Raw genomic sequence first — 19,053 nt, 5'->3', positions numbered from 1 at the left:
TCTGGCTCAAAATTCCTTTAGGCACATTTTGAATTGACAGCGTAATTTTCCATTTTTTTTTGGCGTTTTTTTAAGCTGTTGAAGCTACTGCAAAAGACACAGCCAAAAAAGCACTCCAAACGAGCGCCAAAGGTATTTTCTGCCTCCTATTAATTTCAATTGGAGGTCAGAGGTGGAAACCACTTGAAGACCATCAGCCCCCCTCTCACAGTAAAATGACCATCAGTCCACCACTCACAGATGCCCCCTGTAGGTAGTGCTGCACAGTCCCCTTGAAGGTAGTGCCACACAGCCCCCTTGTAAGTAGTGCCACACACCGCCTTGTAGATAGTGCCACACAGCCCCCTTATAGGTAGTGCAACACAGCCCCATTGTAGATAGCACCCCCCCCTCCCTGTACATAGCGCCACTGTAACTCCTTGAAAAAGCGGAATACGCCCACAATATATCCGACGCTGTGACCGGGGATTCCACTCCAGGAGAAGCCCCTGACCATTCTGTCTATTTATGGACAGGGACATCAAGTGCTCCTTCCAGGAGTGGAATCCCCGGCCACAGGGGGATTTCGCTCCATCAGGGAGCTACAGTGGTGCTATGTACAGGAAGGGGAGGTGGGGTGCCATCTATGGAGGTGGGGGGTGCTATTTACGAGTGGGCTGCAAAACAATCTCCTCCTCATATGCACTTCGCGCTGTGAGAAGGAGGAGAGAAAGCACTGCCACGGAAGTTTCAGAGGAGTGTCGCAGCACCCCTGGAGGGTTCTCACGGCACACGAGGCCCAGGGTGCCGTAGCACCCCGGTTGGGAACCAATGGCCTAGTAGATAGCAGAGCAGGGAGTTACCTCCCTGCTCTGTAGTGTTCAATAGTATCTGCGTCCTAAGGACGCAGATACTATTGAATTAGGCGTTGCTACCGCTATAGCAGTCACAGAGGCTGCTAGCGGCGCCGCCAGCCATGGGGAGCCGTCCCGATGGGCGACACTGGCGCCCTCATGCCCGTTGGCGCCGCTAGCAGCCGATATGGCTGCTTCAGAGGAAGTGACGCCACTGAGAGAAGAAGCACCCGGGCCCGGCGACTCAGCAGCTGCCTTTATGCCTGGGCGCTTCTGAAAGACAAGCAGGGAAAGAAAGCCAGCGCAGCGCCCCCTTGCACCTGTTGGAGTGACGCACCCTGTGCAATGGCACAGGTCACACACCCACAAGGCCGACCCTGGTTGGTAATCTTTGCTAATTTATTAAAAAGGAATTTTTTTTATATTGCATTGACATAAGTATTTAGACCCTTTACCCTGTACTTAGTTGAAACACCTTTGGCAGCGATAGCAGCCTCCAGTCTTCTCGGGTATGATTCCACAAGGTTTGCACAAATGGATTTGGGGATTTTCTGCCATTCTTCTCGGCACATCATCTCAAGGTCTGTCAGGTTTAATGGGGAACGTCGGCGAACAGCCATTTTAAGGTCTCTCCTTAGAGGTTCAATTTGGTTCAAGTCAGAACTCTGGCTGGGTCACCCAAGGACAATCTGAGATTTGTCCGTAAGCCACTCCTGTGTTGTCGTGGCTGTGTGCTTAGGGTCATTGTCTTGTTGGAAGGTGAACCGTCAGCCCAGTCTAAGGTCCCGAGCACTCTGGATCAGGTTTTCATTAAGAATATCTCTGTATTTTGCTCCAATATTCTCTCCCTCAACCCTGACCAGTCTCTCTGTCCCAGCCACTGAAAAACACCCTCACAGCATGAAGCTGCCATCACTATGCTTCACTGTAGGGATGGTATTGCCAGGTGATGAGCAGTGCCTGCTTTCCTTTAGAATTGACGCATAGAATTGAAGCCAAAAAGTTCAATCTTGGTTTCATCAGACCACAGAGTCTTGTTTCTCACAGTCTGGGACTTTTAGGTGCTTTTTTTACAAACTCCATGCAGGCTTTCATGTGTCTTTTATTGAGGATAGGTTTTCTTTCTGTCCACTCTGCCATTAATCCCATATTGGTGAAGAGCTGAAGTGATGATTAACCTTTTGGAAGATTCTCCCATCTGCACCACAGGATCTCAGCCAGAGTGACCATCAGTGGTGGATTAACCCCTTAAGGACGCAGCCAAGTTTTGGCCTTAAGGCTCAGAGCCCATTTTTCAAATCTGACATATTTCACTTTATGTGGTAATAACGTCGGAATGCTTAATCCTACCCAAGCGATTCTGAGATTGTTTTCTCGTGACACATTAGGCTTCATGTTCGTGGTAAAATTTGGTCGATATATTCAGTGTTTATTGGTGAAAAATTGCAAAATGTAGAGAAAATTTTGAAAAAATAGCATTTTTCAGAGTTTAAATGCATCTGCTTGTAAAACAGACGGTTATACCACCCAAAATAGTTACTAGTTCACATTTCCCATATGTCTAATTTGGATTTGGCATCGTTTTTTGAACATTCTTTTATTTTTCTTGGACGTTACAAGGCTTAGAACATAAACAGCAATTTCTCATATTTTTAAGAAAATTTCAAAAGCCTTTTTTTTAAGGTACCTCTTGAGTTCTGAAGTGGCTTTGAGGGGCCTATGTATTAGAAACCCTGATAAAACACCCCATTTTAAAAACTAGACCCCTCAAAGTATTCAAAACAGCATTTAGAAAGTTTTTTAACCCTTCAGGCATTTCACAGGAATTAAAGCAAAGTGGAGGTGAAATTTGCAAATTTAATTTTTCTTGCTGAATTTCAATTTTATTCATTTTTTTTTCTGTAACACAGAAGGTTTTACCAGGTAAACACTACTAAATATGTATTGTCCACATTCTGCAGTTTTTAGAAATGTCCCACATGTGGCTCTACTGCGCTCGTGGAATAAAACACAAGCCCTAGAAGCAAAGAAGCACCTAGTGCATTTTGAGTCCTCTTTTTTTATTAGAATATATTTTAGGCAACATGCCAGGTTTGAAGAGGTGTTGAGGTGCCAAAACAGTAGGAATCCCCCAATAGTGACCCCATTTTGGAAACTACACCCCTCAAGGAATTCATTTATGGTTGTTGTTACTATTTTGACCACACAGTTTTTTCACAGCACTTATTTGAATTGGGCTGTGAAATGAAAAAAATTTCCAATAAAATGTCATTTGTGATCAAAATTTCTTATTTTCACAGGGAACAAAATACCCCATTTTGTAGCCCAATTTGTCCTTAGTGTGGCAATACCCTATTTGTGGTGATAAACTGCCGTTTGGGCTCATGGGAGGGCTCAGAAGGAAAGGAGTGCTATGTGTTTGTTGGAGTCCAGATTTTGCTGGATTGGTTTTCGGGTGCAATGTCGCATTTGCAGAGCCTCAGAGGTATCAAAGCAATGTAAACCCGCCAGAGGTGACCCCATTTTGGAAACTACACCCCTCAAGGAATTCATTTATGGTTGTTGTTAGCATTTTGACAGCACAGTTTTTTCACAGCACCTATTTCAATTGGGCTGTGACATAAAAAAAAATGACATTTTTTCCAATAAGATGTAATTTTTTATCAAAATTTCTTATTTTCACAGGGAAAAAAATACTCTATTTTGTTGCCCAATTTCTCCTGAGTGCAGCAATACCCCATTTGTGGTGACAAACTGCCGTTTGGGCTCATGGGAGGCCTCAGAAGGAAAGGAGCGCTGTGTGTTCTCTGGAGTGCAGATTTTGCTGGTTTGGTTTTCGGGTGCCATGTCACATTTGCAGAGCCCCAGAGGTATCAAAGCAATGGAAACCCACCAGAAGTGACCCCATTTTGGAAACTACACCCCTCAAGGAATTCATTTATGGGTAATGTGACCATTTAGACCCCATAGTTTCTTCACAGAACTTATTTGAATTGGGCTGGGAAGGAAAAAATATATATTTTTTCCAATAATATGTCATTTTAGCTCAAAAATTCTTATTTTCACTAAAAAATAAAATACTCCATTTTGTTGCCCAATTTGTCCTGAGTGCGGCAATACCCCATTTGTGGTGATAAACTGCTGTTTGGGCCCATGGGAGGGCTCAGAAGCAAAGGAGCGCTATTTGTTCTTTGGAGTCCAGATTTTGCTGGATTGGTTTTCGGGTGCCATGTCACATTTGCAGAGCCCCAGAGGTATCAAAGCAATAGAAACCAACCACAAATGACCCCATTTTGGAAACTACACACCTCAAGGAATTCATTTATGGGTGTTGTGACCATTTTGACCCCATAGTTTTTTCACAGAACTTATTTGAATTGGGCTGGGAATGAAAACAAAATTATTTTTTTCAAATAATATGTAGTTTTGGCTGAAAATTTCTTATTTTCACAAGAAACAAAATACCCCATTCTGTTGCGCAATTTGTTCTGAGTGCCGCAATACCCCATTTGTGGTGATAAACTGCCGTTTGGGCCCATGGGAGGGCTCAGAAGGAAAGGACCACCATTTGGCCTACTGGGGATTTTCTAGAGCGAAGTCATGTGTGCAGAAGCCCCTGAGGTACCAATACAGTTGAAACCCGCAAGAAGTGACCCCGTTTTAAAAACTACACCCTTAAGGCATTCATCTAGAGGTGTAGTGAGCATTTTGACCAGAGACCTACACCCCATAAACTGTAATGTGGGTTCTCCTGGGTACGGCAATACCCCAATATAAGACGAGGGGGGATAAGCTGTGCGGAGTGCATCAGGGTAAGTAAAATTGGGGTAAATTATAAACCAAGGGATGTATGATAAATTTTAAAACACTCTTTCATACAGAGCTCTGGTTATTCGGGACACGTGTCACATTGATATATTGTGTCATCCCTTATTGCAGCCTTTGCACCTCTTTTGACTTTTTCCCTTCATGCCAGTTTGGGGAACTTCTCCTGGAAAGTGTTGCCGCCCTGGTACGATGCGTGTGGCCCCGCTTCCAGAAGTACTGGGTGCCCCCCCTTCTTGGTCCCTAAAGATTAGGTTCTTGATAATCACCTCTTGAAATTCCAGGAAAGTTCCCGTCTGGCCTGCACATCGACGTAGCACGTATGCGTTGTACAAAGCCATCTGTATGATGTGCCCGGCCAGCTTCTTATACCACACCGCATGGCGCTGTAGGGCTTCAGGATTTGATCTGACAAGTCCATCCCTCCCATGTACCTATTGTAGTCCAGGATGCAGTCTGGTTTGGGGGTGGCCTTTCCTTCATATATCCTAAACCTGTAGGTATACCCTGATGCACTCTCGCACAGCTTAGACATCTTCACGCCATACCTTGCCCTCTTACCCGGCAGGTACTCGCGGAATTGAACCCTCCCTTTAAAATGTACCAAGGACTCATCAATAGAAATACACATACACTTGTATGCTTGGGAAAACCGGGCACTGAAACGGTCTAATAGGGGTCTCCGTTTATACAAACGGTCAAAACTGGGGTAATCTCGGGGTGGGCACGGCTCATTATCAGTATAATGTAAGAAGCGAAGTATTGCCTAATTTATTTATTTTTTTAGGTTTCAGTTCAGTTCTGAAGTTGCTTTGAGGGGCCCATATATTAGAAACCCCTATCAATCACCCCATTTTAGAAACTAGACCCCTCAAAGTATTCACAACAGCATTTAGAAAGTTTATGAACCCTTTAGGTGTTTCACAGAAATTTAGAGCAAAGTAGAGGTGAAGTTTACATTTTTTTTTTGTCAGAAAATCCTCTTTATACCATTTTTTTTACAACACAAAAAGTTTTATCAGAGAAACGCAACTTAATACGTATTGCCTAGATTCTGCAGTTTAGAGAAATATCCCACATGTGGCTCTAGTGCGGTAATGGACTGAAGCACCGGCCTCCGAAGCAAAGGAGCACCTAGTGGATTTTGAGGCCTCTTTTTTATTAGGCACCATGTCCGGTTTGAAGAGGTCTTGTGGTGCCAAAACATTGGAAACCCCCCAAAAGTGACCCCAATTTGGAAACTAGACCCCTTGAGGAATCCATTGTAGTTTTCTTGGGGTGCATGCGGCTTTTTGATCAGTTTTTATTCTATTTTTAGGTGGCGTGGTGACTAAAAAACAGCAATTCTACTATTGTTTTTTTATTCAATTTTTTTTACAGCGTGCACCGTGCGCTATAAATGACATATTCACTTTATTCTGCGGGGCGATACGATTACGGCGATACCAGATGTTTATAGTTTTTTTTTTATGTCTTATGGCGTTTGCACAATAAAATACGTTTTGTAAAAAATCATTCACTTTTTGTGTTACCTTATTCTAAGAGCCAGAACTTTTTTATTAAAGCCGTGCGAGGACTTATTTTTTGCGTAACGAACTGTAGTTTCGATCAGTATCATTTTTCGGTACATGCGACTTTTTGATCTCTTTTTATTCCATTTTTTTGGAGGTGAAGTGACCAAACAATTGTGATTCTGGTACGGTTTATTATTATTTTCTTTTACGGCGTTCACCGTGCGGGATAAATAACGAAATAATTTTGTAGTTCAGGCCGTTACGGACGCGGCGATACCAATTATGTATAGTTTATTTGTATATTTTTATTAATAATAAATGACTGATAAGTTAAAAAGGGGGGATTTTTACTTTTAATACTTTTAAAACTTTTATTTTCTTATTTTTACACATCTTTTTTTAACTTTTTATTTACTTTATTCCTTTGTCCCACTAGGGGACTTGAGGGCAGGAGGCCCTGATCGCTATTCTAATACACTGCACTACATGCGTAGTGCAGTGTATTAGAACTGTCAGCTACTCACTGACAGCAAGCATAGTGGGTCCTGACTTTGTCAGGACCCACTAGGCTTCCGTCTATGGCATAGCCGGACGCCATTGTTTGGTGTCCGGTTGCCATAGTCACCATCGCCAGCCGCTGTCGTGTAGCAGGCCGGCGATGGCAGCTTAACCCCTAAAAAGCCGCGATCTCTATAGAACGCGGCTTTTAAGGGATTAATAAGCGGGGACACAGCGATCGGTTCCCGCTGTAGGAGCTGTGACAGCTGCTGTATGAGACTGCAGCTGTCACAGCTCCTGTCTGTGTCGGGAGGACGGCCGAAACGGCCGTTACTCCCGAGACGTACTATTAGGTCATGGAGCGCGAACGCTATAGTTACCATGACCTAATAGTACGTCCAGGAGCGGGAAGGGGTTAAGTAGACCATAGGCTCAGGGCTGTTACCCAAACTTGGGCACCGCTTCACCACCGCCCTGCCACGCCGTAACTATTGTTAACGCCAACTTCTTGTGCAAACATTAACAAATGGGTGTTACGCTTCCCCTTGTCAAAGGGCTGTGTCCCTACATACTGACAGTCTCCAACCATCGCTGACAGTATCACACTGTGCAGAGACACATCCTCCTGACAAGGGGAATGGTAACATCAATTTGTCTATCAGTTCTGGACTGCACAAAGACTTTTTGTGAAATACAAGGATTTCCTATAATAAACATATCAGGAGAGGTGACAGATTCTCTATAAATCTGGTGACTCACAGGTGACGATGTCTCAGATTCTTATTTGTTTTTTTCCTCTTTTTTTGTTCTCCATCCAGTCCAGATTTCATGACGCTTTCTCCCAGCAATGAACCCATTTCTGCAGAATTTGCCACTCCGATATCTTCGGCTCTTCACTTTTCCAACATTTCCACACCAATAAACAAAGATAAAATTATCAAGGTGCCACATACTGTGCCCCTAAATATAATAGCACCATAAACTGCGCCTCTGAACAAAATAGTACCAAACACTGTGTCCATTAACATAATTGTGTCACACACTGTAAAGTAAAGCACCACATACACAATGCCCCCTGTAGATAGTGCCACACAGCCCCCTGTAGATAGTGCCACACACAGACCCCCTGTAGATAAAGCCACACACACCCATGTAGATAGCGCCACACACATCCCCCTGTAGATAACGCGAAACACAGCCCCCTGTAGATAGTGCCACACACACCCCCTGTAGATAACGCCACACACAGCCCCTTGTGGATAGTGTTACACACACACACCTGTGGATAATGCCACACACAGCCCCTGTAGATAGTGCAACACACATACACACACCTGTAGATAGCGCTACACACACACCCCTCTGTAGATAATGCCACACAGAGCCCCCTGTAGATAGTGTCCCACACCCCCCCTGTAGATAGTGCCACACACAACACCCTGTAGATAACACCACACACCCCCATGTATATGGCGCCACACACATCCCCCTGTAGATTACGCCACACCCCCACATGTAGTTAGTCCACACACTGCCCCCTGTAGATATTGTCACACACAGCCACCTGTTGATAGCACCACACACACCCCCTGTAGTTAACGCTACATACAGCCCCGCCGTAGGTAGAGCCACACACACACCAATGCAGATAGCGCCACACAAAGCTCCCTGTAGATAGCGCCACACACATCGCCTGTAGATAATGCAACAACCCCACATGTAGATAGTGCCACACACTGCTCCCTGTAGATATTGCCACACACATCCCCATGTAGATAGAGCCACACACACCCCCTGTAGATAGCGTCACACACACCCTGTAGATAGCGCCACACACATCCTCCTGTAGATAACGCCAAACACAGCCCCCTGTAAATAGCGCGACACACACACCCCCTGTAGATAGCGCCACACACACCCCTCCGTAGATAACACCACACACAGCCTAATGTAGACAGTGCCACACACACCCCCTGTAGGTAGTGCCACATACACCCTCTGTAGATAGCGCCACACACCCACTGTAGATAACGCCACATACAGCCCCCTGTAGATAGCTCCACACCTCCACTGTAGATAGCGCCACACACCCCCATGTAGATAGCACCACACACATCCCCTTGTAGATAACGCCACACTCCCACATGTAGATAGTGCCACACACAGCCCCCTGTAGATAACGCCTCAGACAGCCCCCTGTAGATAGCGCCACGCATATACCCCTGTAGATAATGCCACACACAGCTCCCTGTAGATAGAGACACACACACCCCCTGTAGATAATGCCACACACAGCCCCCTGTAGATAGTGCCACACACAGTCCCTGTAGATAGCACCACACACAGCCCCACTGTAGATAGCGCCACACACATGTAGATAGTGTCACATACTGCTCCCTGTAGATATTGTCACACACATCTCCCTGTAGATAGCGCCACACACCCCTGTAGATAGCGCCACACCCCCCGTAGATAACACAGACCCCTATAGATAGCGCCACACAGCGCTTCCCCCTTGTATATAGTGCCACACAGTGCTCCCCCCTTGTATATAGTGTTAACAGCACTTCCCCCCTTCTTGTATATAGTGCCACACAGCGCTCCACCCTTGTATATAGTGCCACAAAGTGCTCCCCTTGTATATAGCGTCACACAGCGCTCCCCCTTGTATATAGTGCTACACAGCGCCCCCCCTTGTATATAGTGCTGCACAGAGCATCCCTCCTTGTATATAGTGCTACACAGTACTCCCCCCTTGCATATAGTGTCATACAGCCAGGGCTGGTCTTAGGTTGGATGGCACCCAGTGCCGGACTCCCTATTGCCGCCCCCTACAAAAACCAAAAATTAACCACATATATAGACACGCACATACTGGAGCATATATACTGTACATACATAAAGACAGATATTTACACATACAGGGCAAATATACATACACACATTCTGGAATATATACATACTGATAAATATATAGACGTACAGACACATATACACACACACACACACACACACAAACCGACAGATAAATACACAGACAGGAAAATATATAAATACATAAAAGACCCATATATACAAGCACAAAGACACATTCACATACAGACCCATATATACCCAGTACAGATAATGTAGATTTCACATGAGGTCCTATGAAACACCACAGATAACACACAGTAATAACTGAGTACAGATAATGTAGTAGACGTTACCTGCAGTCCTATGTATTACCACAGATAACACAGTGATAACTCTCTGAGAACAGATAATGTAGTTGTGTTACCTGCAGTCCTATGTAACACCGCTCATAACATAGTAATAACTCTTAGAGTACAGATAATGTCATAGATGACAACTATACCCACAGACACATATAAACAGACACACAGAGGTATATATAAGGGCAGCAGAGTATATAAGGGGCAGCAGGGTATATAAGGAGCAGAAGGGTATATAAGGGGAAGCAGGGTATATAAGAGGCAGCAGAGTATATAAGTGGCAGCAGGGTATATAAGGGGCAGCAGGGTATATAGGGGCAGCAGGGTACATAGGGGCAGCCTGGTATATAAGCGACAGCAGAGTATATAAGGGGCAGCAGGGTATATAGGGGCAGCAAGGTATATAGGGGAAAGCAGGGTATATAAGGGGCAGCAGGATATATAAGGAGGCAGCAGGGTATATAAGGAGGCAGCAGGGTATATAAGGGGCAGCACGGTATATAGGAGGCATCAGGGCATATAAGGGGCCGCAGGGTATATAGGGGCAAAAGGGTATATAAGGGGCAGCAGGATATATAGGGGCAGCAAGGTATATAAGGGGCAGCAGGGTATATAAGGGGCAGCAGGGTATATAAGTGGCAGCAGGGAATATAAGGGACAGCAGGGTATATAGGGGCAGCAGGGTACATAGGGGCAGCAGGGTATATAAGCGGCAGCAAAATATATAAGGGGCAGCAGGGCATATAGGGGACGCAAGGTATATAGGGGAAAGCAGGGTATATAAGGGGCAGCAGGATATATAAGGAGGCAGCAGGGTATATAAGGAGGCAGCAGGGTATATAAGGGGCAGCACGGTATATAGGGGCAGCAGGGTATATAGGAGGCAGCAGGTTATATAAGGGGCAGCAGGAAATTTAGGGGACAGCTGGGTATATAGGGGGCAGCAGGGTATATAGGGGACAGCAGGGTATATAGGACGCAGCACAGATATCTTTGTTCTATCTGTTCTACTTTAATTTTGAACACACTTTTACAAAGAGACATAAACACATGCAGGCACATACACATAGATAAATACACACACACACACACACACACACACACATACACACACTGTAACATGTACACATACAAACACAGAGACACATTCTGTATATACACACACATACACACAGATACACATAGATACTCACCATCTCTTCTTGCTGACAGGATCACAGGTTTCTTGCAGGACGGGCTGTGGGCGGGGCTTTCTTCTCTTCTCTTGTTTCTCGGCTCTTATTTACTCCGTGTGTGTCACTAAGAGCACAGCATAGAGTAGAGGCAGAGACCAGTGGCACCCCCTAAATGATGGGAGGGTGCAGCGCCCTGTGCGCTCGCACACCCCTAAGGCTGGCCCTGCATACAGCACTTCCCCCTTATATATAGTGAGACACAGTGCCTCCTCCCCTTGCATATTGTGTCACACAGCGCTTCCCCCAATGTATATAGTTCTACACAGCGCTTTCCCCCTCGTATATAGTGCTACACAGCGTTCCCCATCGTATATAGTACTACACAGCGCTCTCCCCTTGTATATAGTGCTACACAGCGCTGCCCCTTGTATATAGTGTCCAACAGCGCTTCCCCCCTTTGTATATAGTGTCACACAGCGCTTTCCCGCCTTGTATATAGTGTGACACAGCGCTCACCCCTTGTATATAGTGCTACACAGCGCTTTCCCCTCCTACATAGTGCTACACAGTGTTTCCCCCCTTGTATATAGTGCGACACAGCACTCCCCCTTGTATATAGTGCTAAACAGAGCTCCCCCTTGTATATAGTGTTACACAGCTCTCCCCCTTGTATATAGTGCTACACAGCGCTTCCTCCCCTTGCTTATAGTGCTACAGAATGCTTCCCTCCTTGTATATAGGGTCACACAGCGCTTCACTCATTGTATATAGTGCTACATAGATCTTCCCCCCTTGTATATAGTGTCGAATAGCACTACCCCCTTGTATATAGTGTCACACAATACTTCCCCCCTTGTCAATAGTGCCACACAGTACTCCTCTCTTCTTATAACTAGTGCTACACAGCGCTACCCCCTTCTTGTAAATAGTACCACACAGTGCTTCACCCCCTTGTATATAGTGCAACACAGCGCTTCCCCCCTTCTTGTATATAGTGCTACACAGTGTTCCCCCCTTCTTGTATATAGTGCTACACAGCGCTCCCCCCTTCTTGTATATATTGTTACACAGGGCTCTTCCCCTTCTTGTATATAGTACCACACAGCGCTTCCCGCCCTTGTACATAGTGCTACACAGTGTTTCCCACCTTGTATATAGTGCAACACAGCACTCCCCCCTTGTATATAATGTTACACAGCTCTCCCCCGTGTATATAGTGCTACACAGCGCTTCCTCTCCTTGTATATAGTGCTACAGAGCGCTTCCCTCCTTGTATATAGGGTCACACAGCGCTTCCCCCCCTTGTATATAGTGCCACCCAGCACTTTTCCCCCTTGTATATAGTGTGACACAGCGCTCACCCCTTGTATATAGTGTCACACAGCATTACCCCCTTGTATATAGTGTCACACAATGCTTCCCCCCTTGTATATAGTGCCACACAGCGCTCCCCTCTTCTTATAAATAGTGCTACACAGCGCTCCCCCTTCTTATCTATAGTGCTACACAGCGCTTCCCCCTTCTTGTATATAGCGCTACACAGTGGTTCCCCTTATTGTATATAGACCTACATAGCGCTCCCCCTTCTTGTACATTCTGCTACACAGTGCTTCCCCCTTCTTGTATATAGTACCACACAGCGCTTCCCCCTCTTGTATATAGTGCTACACAGCGCTACCACCTATCTTGTAAATAGTACCATACAGTGCTCCCCCTTGTATATAGTGCAACACATCGCTTCCCCCTTCTTGTATATAGTGCTACACAGTGTTCCCCCTTCTTGTATATAGTGCTACACAGTGCTCCCCCTTCCTGTATATATTGCTAAACAGCGCTCTTCCCCTTCTTGTATATAGTACCACACAGCGCTTCCCCCTTCTTGTATAAAGTGCTACACAGCGCTTCCCCCCTTCTTGTATATAGTGGTACACAGCGCTTCCCCTCCTTGTATATAGTGCTACACAGCGCTACCTCCTCCTTGTATATAGTGCTACACAGTGCTGTCCCCCTTCTTGTATATAGTGCTACACAGCGCTCCCCCTTCTTGTATATAGTACTACACAGCACGCCCCCTTCTTGTATATAGTGCTACACAGCGTTTCCCCCCCTTCTTGTATATAGTGCTACACAGGGCTCTTCCCCTTCTTGTATATAGTACCACACAGCGCTTCCCCCCCTTGTACATAGTGCTACACAGTATTTCCCACCTTGTATATAGTGCGACACAGCACTCCCCCCTTGTATATAGTGTTACAAAGCTCTCCCCCGTGTATATAGTGCTACACAGCGCTTCCTCTCCTTGTATATAGTGCTACAGAGCGCTTCCCTCCTTGTATATAGGGTCACACAGCGCTTCCCGCCTTGTATATAGTGCCACACAGCACTTTTCCCCCTTGTATATAGTGTGACACAGCGCTCACCCCTTGCATATAGTGCTACACAGCGCTTTCCCCCCTCCTACATAGTGCTACACAGTGTTTCCCCCTTGTTTATAGTGCGACACAGCACTGCCCCTTGTATATAGTGCTACACAGAGCTCCCCCTTGTATATAGTGTTACACAGCTCTCCCCCTTGTATATAGTGCTATACAGTGCTTCCTCCCCTTGTATATAGTGCTACAGAGCGCTTCCCCCCTTGTATATTGTGTCACACAGCACTACCCCCTTGTATATAGTGTCACACAATGCTTCCCCCCTTGTATTTAGTGCCACACAGCGCTCCCCTCTTCTTATAAATAGTGCTACACAGCGCTCCCCCTTCTTATATATAGTGCTACACAGCGCTTCCCCCTTCTTGTATATAGCGCTACACAGTGGTTCCCCTTATTGTATATAGACCTACATAGCGCTCCCCCTTCTTGTACATACTGCTACACAGTGCTCCCACCTTCTAGTATATAGTGCTACACAGTGCTTCCCCCTTCTTGTATATAGTACCACACAGCGCTTCCCCCTCTTGCATATAGTGCTACACAGCGCTACCCCCTATCTTGTAAATAGTACCATACAGTGCTCCCTCTTGTATATAGTGCAACATAGCGCTTCCCCCCTTCTTGTATATACTGCTACACAGTGTTCCCCCCTTCTTGTATATAGTGCTACACAGTGCTCCCCCTTCCTGTATATATTGCTAAACAGCGCTCTTCCCCTTCTTGTATATAGTACCACATAGCGCTTCCCCCTTCTTGTATAAAGTGCTACACAACGCTTCCCCCCTTCTTGTATATAGTGGTACACAGCGCTTCCCCTCCTTGTATAAAGTGCTACACAGTGCTTTCCCCCTTCTTGTATATAGTGCTACACATCGCTCCCCCCTTCTTGTATATAGTACTACACAGCACGCCCCCTTCTTGTATATAGTGCTACACAGCGTTTCCCCTTCTTGTATATAGTGCTACACAGCGACGAACGGAGCAGTACACATCCTCCGAGTGGGACACATGCGCAGACCAGCGTGACGCAGTGAGATAATCACGCCCGCCTGAGCAGGGAGTCATCCCAGTGCCGTATAGACTGCAGGCCTAACGTGGCCTAGAGTATTCATTTGTATTTGCGTCCTGTGGACACAAATACAAGTGTCTGTGGCTGTCGCTAGCACCGGGGCCCCCTCTGGGGCTAGCGGCTCCACCGGGCAAGAGGGGGCCCGTATGTTCATGTGTGGTTCCACCCTAATGATGATCCGCCACTGGTGACCATTGGGTTCTTGGTCACCTCTCTTACCCTGATTACTTCGTTTGGTGGGACAGACAGCTCTAGAAAGAGTCCTGGTTGTTCCAAACTTCTTCCACTTAAGAATTATGGAGGCCACCGTGCTCTTGGGAACTTTCAGTGCAGCAGAAATGTTATTGTACCTCTCTCCATATTTGTGCCTCCACACAATCCTGTCTCTTATCTCTACAGGCAGTTCTTAACCTCCTCATGGCTTGGTACTTGCTCTGATATGCATTGTGAGCTTTGAGGCCTTACATAGACAGGGGTATGTCTTTCCAAATCATGTCCAATCAAATGAATTTATCACAGGTAGACTGCAAGCAAGGTGTAGAAATATTTCAAAGATGACTTAGAGAAATGGGAGGTTCCCAGAGCTAAATTTCAAGTGTCATAGCAAAGGGTATCAATACTTATGTCCATGCAAAATTTAATTTTTTAATTTTTAATACATTTGCAAACATTTCTAAAATTCTGTTTTCACTTTCTCAGTATGGGGTATTGAGTGCAGAATGATGAGGAAAAACTTTTATTTTTTCTTTTAGCACAAGGCCTAAACATAACAAAATGTGAAAAAAAAGTAAAAGGGTCTGAAGAATTTTCAAATGCACTGCAGCTGAACAGGCTGGGGATGAAATTCTGCAACAACCAGAAAATTCAGCAAATAATAATATGGTCCTTATTATGGGGGAATTTATTATCCTGACATTAATTGGGACATAGAAGCCGCTGGATGTGCAAAAAGCTGGAAGTTTTTATAGACAATTCAAGACAATTATTTCGCTCAGTTGGTTGATAAACCAACTAGAGGGGATTTTGTGCTAGATCTGGTCTTATCTATTAGACCAGACTCAATATCAGATGTGCAGGTGTGGGAGCACTTGGGCAATAGTGACCACAGTATGGTAAGTTTTAATATAATATTCAATAAAAACAGTACGAAGGGGAGCTACAAAGACCAGGAATTTTAGGAAAACAACCTTCAATCGACTAAGGAAAGCACTTAGTTGTGTTGACTGGGATCATGTAATGATAAATAGGGATGCTGAAGTCAAATGGTCAGTTTTTAAAGATATATTATATGAATCGTGTGGTAAGTTTATATCCATTGGTAACAAAATGTCTAGAAATAAAAGAAGACCAATATGGATGAATAGGGAATTACTGAAAATAATAAGACAAAAACAAAAAGCATTCAAAACATTGAAGGCTCAAGGCTCAGCAAAAGCATTCCAGACTTACAAAGATCTCAATAGGAAATTAAAAAAAAAGGAAATCAAGTTAGCAAAGTTATCTACAGAAAAACAAATCGCTAACGACATTAAAATGAATTCCAAAAATTTGAAGAAATTTCTGATAATTTTGGCCCTCTTAAAGATGACTGCGGGATTATAATGGTAGGGGACAAAGGGATTGCTGAGATATTAACCCTTTCATGACCAAGGGTCATTGATACCCATGTGTCCAGGTCAAAATTCATGAAAAACAGGTTGTGCCTAACTAACATGCTCGGTTTCTATGAGGTGGTAAGTGCAAATCTGGATGTTGGTCTAGTGCTAGGATTTGCCTACATGGTCGTGTGACCTGCAGCTCTTTCAACATTAAGAAGAACTGCAAACATAATGTCAACTGACCTTATGTCTGCAGGTCATTTTGCAGGACATACACACTGCAGTTTTGTTGCGGTTTTTGACTCATGGTAAGAACGTGGCAAAACTACTTTGGGCGACCATGGGCACCCTGGGAGCCTCGGACACCAGGTGGCCAGCACTAATGCTCCCATGATGATCCGCCACTGACTACAGTTCCTGAACATCTGCCATCATAGGTAAGAGGGTCTATGCATGTTGAATTTTTTGTTTCCCTGGTTGATAAGCACTGCCAAAAATGTCTTTCCTGGCATACGTATTTATGGGGAAGTTGGAAAGTGCATGGCCAGATGTATTATTCTGATGATCATAAACACCTACCTGTTATAAACCAAGCAAAGCTAAACATTCCAATCAAACCTTCTAGAACTATGCTGCAGTTCTCCAACACATATCTTAGAAATAATAATAAATAGACCACCAAGTGTGTGACTCCAAGAACCATAAGAAAGATAGGTATGTACGGCTGTATTGGACAATCATCTTTATAAATGGCTCCTGTGGATAAGTAAGAAAATAGTTTTGTTGTCATTTAATAATTCAAAGACAAATGCTTCAAGGCAATAATGTGCAAGGAAAATGTAGCATGCTTAACATTTACATAGCACAAGGACCTGACTGATTGTGAAGTGAGATGAACATTTTGCCTCAGACTGTGTAATACCAGGACCACAAGGGGCGGCAACGTAGCCTTCAGTCCTGTACAATTTAGTTCCTTACAGCTTACTAATACACTGCTGTTTTTTGTGGGTTTTATTCCTTCGAAAGCCAAGCGAGCGGTGTACGGGCTCAATAGAAAGTCAATGAGTCCATACACCGTTCGCTCTGCTTTCCAAGGAAAGCCGTCTAAAAACTAAGCAGAACAGCACTCACCCAAGAGCATCTGCTTCTGCCGCTTTATTTTAGTGATTGTGATATGACAAAAGTTTTTTTAACGTTTAGTTACCTTTAGTTTCCGGCTGTAGTTTCTATTCTTACAGGACAAGCATGCACAGTTTTATTCCAGGCATTCAATGCAGGCAATGCAAGTTTACACTGTGGAGCGCACTTGCTACATCATGAGAGTAGAGGGTGGGAATGTGCAGTATACCCTGCAAAGAGGTGCTCTCCACCACAGGCTGTGCAGGCAACTGAAGCATAGACCTATTCACTTCAATTGAACTATTCTGTAGTTCCCTGCACAGCTCTAAGAATGGGTGGTATTTCTGGGAGTCTAACCAACATCGATCAGAAAGCGATGGCATATCCTAGGGATATTGTATAGCTTTATAAAATGGGAAAACCCCATTAAGACCAGGTTAATTTTCTGATCCTAGTCAGGGCCAGCCTTAGGGGTGTGCGACCTGTGCGAGCGCACAGGGCGCTGCCCCCTCCAAACATGTAGGGGGCACCACTGGGCTTTGCCTCTACTCTGTGCTCTTCTCTTAGTTACTCACATGGAGTAAATAAGAGCCAAGGAGAAAGAGAAGAGGAGGAATCTCCGCCCACAGACCACCCTGCAAGAAACCTGTGATCTTGTCAGTAAGGAGAGATGGTGAGTATCTATGTGTGTCTCTGTGTGTATATGTGTGTGTTTACAGTATGTGTCTCTGTATGCAGGGCCGCCATCAGGGGGGTATTAGGGGTACTGATGTGAGGGGCCCGGCCAAACCTAATTGAAAGGGGGGCCCGGCAACTGCCGCGACTTGCCTTTGGTAGAAAAAAACGTTTTTTTCACCACAGAATGTCGTGAGCTGCGGGCCCCCCCTCTCGTCATGGGGGCCGTCGAACCGCCCGCACGCGCGACCGATCGCGCACACAAGGAAAATCCTGCGCGTGCGCACTCGTGAGCACGCACCCACGAACGCCCGCACAGGAGACCGCGCGCGCACCCACGACAGCCCGGGCGCTCCCAGATGCGACAGCCCGGGCGCTCCCAGATGCGACAGAACATGGACAGACACACATGGACAGAACTTACCTGGAGCCTGGCTGGAGGTAAAGGACTGGACGTCTGGACCGAAGACATCGCCTGGAAGACATCGCCTGAAGAGGACTGGAGTGGGAGCCTGCAGCTCTTCTGACACAGTGAGTAAAATGTCTCAATGTGCTGTTTAGGTATGGCCCTGTTCACACAGAGTATTTTGCAGGCAGAAAAAAAATCTGCCTCAAAATTCCTTAAAGAATTTTGAGGCAGATTTTGACCTGCCCACACTATCTTGCCGCGTTTTTTTGCTGCGTTTTTTGCCCACGGCGATTGAGGACAGCAGACAAAAAACGCAGCGAAAAATGCATTTTCTGCCTCCCATTGATTTCGATGGGAGGTCAGAAGCGGAACAATGGCAAGAAAGGACATGCTGCTTTTCCTTTTTTCCGCGACTGGCTCCCATTGATTTCAGATTAAATCAATGGGAGGCGGTTTTGGAAGTTGTTTGGTGCTGATTCTGACGCAGTGTCCGAGTCAATATCAAGGCCCAAAAACTCTGTGAACTGGGCCTTATTGTTAGGGCTTATTCAGACGAACGTGTAATACGTCCGTGCAACGTGCGTGATTTTCACGCGCCTCGCACGGACCTATGTTACTCTACAGGGCCATGCAGACTGTCCGTGAGTTTCATGCAGCGTGTGTCCGCTGCGTAAAACTCACGACATGTCCT

General features: G+C 45.4%; 1 protein-coding gene across 1 annotated transcript in view; it reads right to left on the bottom strand.

Moving 5' to 3' along the window:
* The window catches only part of LOC142660295 (transmembrane protein 272-like), a 77,287-nt gene that overhangs the window by 42,612 nt on the left and 15,622 nt on the right, over window positions 1-19,053 (bottom strand). The window contains exon 4 of the mRNA XM_075836886.1: window positions 16,739-16,915. Within this exon, the coding sequence (XP_075693001.1) occupies window positions 16,739-16,915 (177 nt within the window). The remainder of the gene's footprint in view (window positions 1-16,738; window positions 16,916-19,053) is intronic.

The sequence above is a fragment of the Rhinoderma darwinii genome, chromosome 9, assembly GCF_050947455.1.
Source record: "Rhinoderma darwinii isolate aRhiDar2 chromosome 9, aRhiDar2.hap1, whole genome shotgun sequence".
NCBI classification, from domain to species: Eukaryota; Metazoa; Chordata; class Amphibia; order Anura; family Rhinodermatidae; genus Rhinoderma; species Rhinoderma darwinii.
This window is presented reverse-complemented; position numbering and strand designations above follow the sequence as displayed.